The sequence below is a fragment of the Scylla paramamosain genome, chromosome 11 (genome assembly GCF_035594125.1).
Source record: "Scylla paramamosain isolate STU-SP2022 chromosome 11, ASM3559412v1, whole genome shotgun sequence".
NCBI lineage: Eukaryota > Metazoa > Arthropoda > Malacostraca > Decapoda > Portunidae > Scylla > Scylla paramamosain.
In genome coordinates this window covers 20,991,193-20,998,522 of record NC_087161.1, presented here as the reverse complement: position 1 = coordinate 20,998,522, position 7,330 = coordinate 20,991,193, and the positions used below count along the sequence as shown (strand labels likewise).

The following is a 7,330-nucleotide window of genomic DNA, read 5'->3' as shown; positions in this document are numbered from 1 at the left end:
CACACACACACACACACACACACACACACACACACACACACACACACACACACACACACAGAGAGAGAGAGAGAGAGAGAGAGAGAGAGAGAGAGAGAGAGAGAGAGAGAGAGAGAGAGAATATAACAGCATTACTCCATCACGAAGAAAAATATAGGTTAGGTAAGGCTGGAAGGGGAAAAAAAAGTATGAGGTAAGACTAAAATGTGTAGGTGGCTTTAATTACTGTAGTCTACGGGAGAGGGTGTGGGCTGTGTGATGTTGGAGAGAATTAAAAAGAAAGGGATGGAGGAATGGGTATTACTAGGCGTGGTGTAGTGTGATAGGTACTGTACAAGTAGGTGAAGGCGTGGCTTGGTTAATTTAAGGGCCTTGTAAGCACAGTGAGTGGTGGTGGTGGTGGTGGTGGTGGTGTGGTTTAAAAGACTGGAGGATGAAGGGCGGGGGTTGAAGGATCCTTTTTGGGGTCAGCTTGGGATGTGCAAACTGCCTCGTGTTTTGGTGGTATTGGTGAAGGCAGTGAGGGGCCAGCAGCTGCACGGTAAGGTGTGGTGTCTTCTTGGCCAGCTGACCGTGATGGAGAGGGGGGTGATTGTTGTGGTTGTGGTGAGGAAGGGAGCTGCTGAGTGGTGGTGGTATTAATGATGATGATGATGGTGATGATGAAAATTATAAAATAACAGAGAAAGAAAAAAAACGATACAATTGAAATAACAGAATAATTAACATTAAAAATAGTAATGGTTATGTATCAAGCGGGGAGAGAGAGAGAGAGAGAGAGAGAGAGAGAGAGAGAGAGAGAGAGAGAGAGAGAGAGAGAGAGAGAGAGAGAGGGGGGATGATATGGAAGTGTGTGGGGCTGACAAGGATGAGGCAGCGGAAAGATAAGCAGGATATAAAACAGAGGAAGACGAACAAGCCAATAACGGAGGAGAGGAGGGTATTGGGCGAGACTTGGCCCTTCTGCCACGCGGGTCCGTGTGTGTGTGTGTGTGTGTGTGTGTGTGTGTGTGTGTGTGTGTGTGTGTGTGTCACGTAGCAAAATAAAGCAAATGCGGAAAACTGAGAAAAATAGATATGTATACAATTAGTGTGAAGCAGAGGCAGAGAGACTTACGAAAACTGACTAATACCATTATTGTGTGCGTGCGTGTGCTCGCGCGCGCGAGCGAGCGTTCGTTCGTTCGTTCGTTAATCGCGCACATACTTGAGGAAACTGCTCGATTTTGAATCCTGAATGGGAAAAAAAACTTGTTTTATGTCAGATCAGATTTGAAAGTGAATCTCTCTCTCTCTCTCTCTCTCTCTCTCTCTCTCTCTCTCTCTCTCTCTCTCTCTCTCTCTCTCTCTCTCTCTCTCTCTCTCTCTCTCTCTCTCTCTCTCTCTCTCTCTCTCTCTCTCTCTCTCTCTCTCTCTCTCTCTCTCTCTCTCTCTCTCTCTCTCTCTCTCAGCAAAAAATCAATGAAGGTTATTTTCGGATATCCTTAACCTGACATTTAACTACTACTCCTCCTCCTCCTCCTCCTCCTCCTCCTCCTCCTTATCTTCTCTTTCCCAGCTCCCTCACCCAGTCCATCGCATCCTTTCCTCCCATTCCCTTTTCTCCCTCCCTTATCGGCGTCTCTCCCTCTCTCCGCCTTCCAGTCTCGGCCGTGGTGGCACCGTCTTAATTAAAGGTATTGTCCCTTGCCCAGGTAGTTTGCGATATCATCGGATGGCTCGCGTTGTGTGCTCGGGGGAAGGGCAGGGAAGGAGGAAAGGGCATGGGGGAAGTCTTCTCATCTTGCTTGCTGACTTGCTGGTTCGCTTGCTTGGTTGCTTGCTTGCTTGCTCACTCACTCATTGCTTGTGTTTCCCTTCTGTTTCCTTTTCCGTTTTGTTTTGTTGGTGTTTACGGTGGTGGTTGTGGTATTCGTATTGCTTTTTTCTTTTTCTTTTTTTTTCTTTTTTTTTAAGTTGCTGTTTTATTATATTATTATTTATTTATTTATTTATTATTATTATTATTATTATTATTATTATTATTATTATTATTATTATTATTATTATTATTATTATTATTATTATGACGCTGGTGCTGCTACTGCCGCTATTATTATCACCATGATAATAATAATGATAATAATCCCGCCACTACCACCACTAACAACGAAAATAACAACACGAACACCAAGAACCACCACCTTTCTACCACAGCTTAAATTTCCATCAACTGTAACAACAACAACAACAGCAACAACAGCAGCAGCAGAAGCAACACTAACCAGCACCATATCACCGTCACTCGGTTTCACAATTAGAAATGTTTTGTTGGGTCGTTGTGCATTTAATTATTGCCAGTCGAGGCTGTTCGTGTTGCAATTCCTGGACTCCAGTTTTGCGGCGAGGCTTTTGTTTACCTGTCACGGGGAGGTCAGTAGGTGAGGGGGTGAGGGAGTTATTATCCTGTGGGGGGGAAGATGGGCGGGACAGGTAATGTAGGTCAGGAGAACAAAGCGGGAGTTAGAGGGAGAAGAGTTGTAGCGCTGGAAGTGGCAAAGTGAAGTTAGTAGTGTTGTAGTAATGAGTGAAGGTAGTAATGCAGTACTAGTAGTAGTGGTGGTGAAGGGAGTGATGGTGATAGTGGTGTTGGAGTGTGTCTGTGTCTTTGTGTGTGGTGTGGTGTGCATGCGTGCTTGCATTTGCTTATTTATATTTATTTACCTGAATTTATTGGGTTGCAAAGTTCGTTGTGTGTGTGTGTGTGTGTGTGTGTGTGTGTGTGTGTGTGTGAGTGTGTGTGACATGGTGGTGAAAATAGAAATGAAGACCAAAATATAACAATAGCAATGATGGTGGTGGTGAGGAATTGAGGAGTGAAGAGACGTGTATTGGCGGTGGTGATGGCGTGAGGGCATTGCACAATTACTGTGGTAGTGAGCTGTGTTGAGGGGGATACTGCGTGGTGGCGGCGGAAGACCTAGACAGATACAAGGACTCGAAGGAAGGGAGTTGAGACATAAGATTAGTGATGATACCGGGCGGTGGTGTAGTAAGTGATAACTCCATTAATGTTATAGCTATGGAGAGGAAAAATGCGGGGAAAAGTCGGTCTGTCGTGGTGGTGACAGCACTGCATGGTGGGGGAAGGAGGGGGAGGCTGGGGTCAGGTCGGCCACATATGGCAGTGAAGGTGTGCGGGGGTGGAGGGTGAGCTTTGTGATGGGGCAGGAGGCATTACCAAATTAGCATGCCAACCTTGTCCCACGTGGAGGAGGAAATGGATGGGAATGGCCTCTCTCTCTCTCTCTCTCTCTCTCTCTCTCTCTCTCTCTCTCTCTCTCTCTCTCTCTCTCTCTCTCTCTCTCTCTCTCTCTCTCTCTCTCTCTCTCTCTCTCTCTCTCTCTCTCTCTCTCTCTCTCTCTGGTTCAGTGTTATCAGTAAAATTTACATATTTTAAACTGGTCGCCTGTCCACCCTGTTCCCTTCATCATACCAGGGCGTGGCAGTGACTCGCGCCCCGCCGGTGTGTCGTCAGGCTTGCTGCACATAACAAGTGTCACGTATTGTTTGTTCACCTTGTTGTCCACACTGATTGATGTGCACGTCTAATAGGTGCTGTTACGTCTCTCTCTCTCTCTCTCTCTCTCTCTCTCTCTCTCTCTCTCTCTCTCTCTCTCTCTCTCTCTCTCTCTCTCTCTCTCTCTCTCTCTCTCTCTCTCTCTCTCTCTCTCTCTCTCTCTTTCACAACCTTGCTCCTTGCACACCAATGGAATTTTTATTACGTGACCTTTCATTGCCCTCCTGAAGAAAACAGCTTGGTGTATAGATTGATGTTGCCCCTGTGTGTGTGTGTGTGTGTGTGTGTGTGTGTGTGTGTGTGTGTGTGTGTGTGTGTGTGTGTGTGTGTTCTTAGCTTTTAACTAGAGCCCAGGCTAGTTTTGTATCACTTTCGCTGATTGGACAGTGGCTTTTGTAACCTCGTCATTTGTTGGTCCGGGGCTGCAGACGCTGGTCTCTCAACACTATAGGTTTTGTCTTTGCTGGATCTCCATTATTTTATGCAATACTTGGAGAATCATAGTAAATTACGAATGGGTTGAAACAAAGTTGAAGTTGACAAAGAATGATGGAAATAATGCGAGTTTCTCACGTGTTGGAAATGTGTACACCTCATTGAGTTCTATTCGTGTCATTGTCATGATGCTGTTAATGAAGGTGTTACGCGGGGGTTAAAAGACTCCTGATGATGATGATAGTGTGGAACATATTTTACATAGACAGGGCGGAAAGAGGGGATGGCAAGCAGCTTTTTTAGTGTAAGATGGCGAAAGAGAAGAGCGGGTGAGACACGTTTGTCTTCACGATGCCACGCCGCTGTTGTCTTGCCCCACAGTCTTGGATAGAAAGTCGCTCACTATTCTTCCTGTCTGTGTAATAGAAAATAAAATCTAAACATCACCACCTTCAGAAGAGAGCTTTCGATCACGGCACTGTTTTTTGTTTACAGCATCGTGACAGTTCCATGCGAAGAGCAGTATAGAACAGTTATCCTCACTTTCTCACCCAACGATCGCTAAGACAGCGTCCTTGTCGGTGAGAACAAATGATATAAAAATTTCTATACCCGCCACTTTAACTCACAATTTGTCGATTATTCTTTGTAAATCTTCACTTTTAGCACTCCGTAATTTGCTATCATTCTTATTCTCAATGGTCAAGAAAGCAAGTACTACATAGAATAAGGAAGATCCAGCGAAGATAACTAAAACTTGTAGTGTGAAGAGGCTAGCATTTGCGTTGAGCAGAGACAGGCTGACTGAGCCACGGACCAATCAGTGACGAAGTTATACAAGTAGCTCAGACTGCGACTGCAAGGTAAAGAGGAGTGGACTATGGCGCGTTCATGCACGTTCAATACTGACAGACTGCAACAACATCCACAGTTTTCCTCCAGCTTTCTTCCCACACAATCACCACACACACACACACACACACACACACACACACACACACACACACACACACACACACACACACACACACACACACACACACACACTTTTTTTACGTCCTAGTGGTGATTATGCAAGTGGAAACAAATATCTGAGTTGTCAGTGTTGAGTAGGTGGTAGTGAGGGTGGTGGCGTAGCAGGCCTAGGTAGGTGTTTGAGTGGGTGTTGGTGGGGGCGAGGCATGTGTAACTTAAAGTGTACGTAAGGTCAGGCTGGGGTGTAGGTTAGTGCATAACCTTGCTAGACCCTAACAAGATGAAATAGAGGAATAAGTGTAGGTTCATGTAGGTGTACTGCTGTTGTCCAGGTGTTGCTTACCTGATAGTGTACTCTTCTTTTCACTCACCCTGTGTAGTCATTCATGGGTGTGTAAATTACTGAAACAATCACGGACACCTTCCTTGCGTGGGATAAGGTCAGACTGTGACCTCTCTCTCTCTCTCTCTCTCTCTCTCTCTCTCTCTCTCTCTCTCTCTCTCTCTCTCTCTCTCTCTCTCTCTCTCTCTCTCTCTCTCTCTCTCTCTCTCTCTCTCTCTCTCTCTCTCTCTCTCTCTCCTTAAACCCAGTTTGGCTTTGAAGTTAGGTGTGTGTGTGTGTGTGTGTGTGTGTGTGTGTGTGTGTGTGTGTGTGTGTGTGTTTCAGTATCTACGTACTTGATGCAATTTAATTCTATGCGCCGCTGCCACCACCACCACCACGTCCATTCCATCTCAGCTCTCCAGAAAAGTGTTACATTGCATGAGATATTCAGTCCTCGCCTGCCCCTTGTCTTCCCATCAACTCTTGGGTGTGCCATTTCCTGCATCTCCAAGCGTTGTAATTAAATTTCCCCTCTCTAGACTCATCGTCTTCAGTTTTTGCTGTGTGTGTGCGTGTGTAGAGAGAGAGAGAGAGAGAGAGAGAGAGAGAGATATATATATATATATATATATATATATATATATATATATATATATATATATATATATATATATATATATATATAATATCATATCCTTGTTAATTTTATATTTATTTACTGATTGCAGTGTAATTCTCTCTCTCTCTCTCTCTCTCTCTCTCTCTCTCTCTCTCTCTCTCTCTCTCTCTCTCTCTCTCTCTCTCTCTCTCTCTCTCTCTCTCTCCACCCTTCGCGCGCGCCTTGTCTTGCCTTGCTTAGCCCTCCTTTCCCTTCCCTTCTCTTTCCACCTTCCTTTTCCTTCCCCACGTCTCCACCCTTCGCGCGCGCCTTGTCTTGCCTTGCTTAGCCCTCCTTTCTCTTCCCTTCTTCTCTTTCCATCTTCCTTTTCCTTCACTCCCCCGTCTTTCTCCCTTCCTTCACTCCCCCGTCTTTATTTATTTACACACCCTGCCCCAACACCCTCTCCCTACAGTACACTCCCCGATCCACGTGCACCGTATGTAGAAATGTAAACAACTCGCGATAGGCTACAGGTGTTGATGTATTGACGCGTGTGTCTGTCCCCCGCAGGTCGTGTCCACTCCGCCACAGTATCTGCCGTCAATCCCGGAGCCCGCAGCGTAACTGTCGAATGGTTTGAGAAGGGAGAAACTAAAGGAAAGGAGGTAAGTAGTGTGTGTGGGATAAGGGAAGAGAATGGATAGGGTTTTCTAAGAGGTGTAAGAAGACAGGGGAGGTTTAGACTGCTTGTTGAAAGAGAAGGCAAGTAGGCAAGGGAAATTAGTGTAAGGTAGGAATTTGTGAGTGTTGAGGTTAGAGGAATAGTAGTTAATAACGAAGAGAAAGGGAAGGATATGGTCTATTTAGATGATGATAATAATAATAGTAGTAGTAGTAGTAGTCGCTATGAACGAAAGGAGAAGAGACGAAAAGCACGTGAAAAGAGGTTTTAGAAAGCGGAGAAAGAATAATAAGTTTGGTATCGTAAGAGGCTATGAAGGGACCTGCGATCAATAGGGAAAGGAAGTGAATAAAGTAAAGGTAATGTTGGGAGGCAGCAGTCATTAAGGAACCGGAGATCGTAAGGGAGAGCCAAGAGGGAGTGTTGGCAAGAGGAGGAGGGAGAGGTGGTACTAGAGGGGTGACATTACAGCATTAAGAAGAGGGAGTGTCGGGCTTTGTGCTTTGGATGGGAGAGACGTTAGAAGAGGCGGTGAGAGGATCATTACGAAAGAGGCTGAAGCAGAGATTTATAGATCAATGAAGGAAGAGAGAGTGACGGAGGAAGTGCTGGAGTGGTCGGTATATTGAGAGGAAGAGAAAGAATACAAGAATAGGGGTGACTGAAAATTTGCAAGAACAGTAGAAGTGAAAGAGATGTAAAAGAAAAAAAGGGTGTACGGAAAAAAAAATGAGAGAGAGAGAGAGAGAGAGA

General features: G+C 45.3%; 1 protein-coding gene across 1 annotated transcript in view; it reads left to right on the top strand.

Moving 5' to 3' along the window:
- The window catches only part of LOC135105059 (kinesin-like protein KIF2A), a 103,581-nt gene that overhangs the window by 58,385 nt on the left and 37,866 nt on the right, over positions 1–7,330 (top strand). Inside the window, 1 exon segment of the mRNA XM_064012996.1 lies at positions 6,466–6,560. Within this exon segment, the coding sequence (XP_063869066.1) occupies positions 6,466–6,560 (95 nt within the window).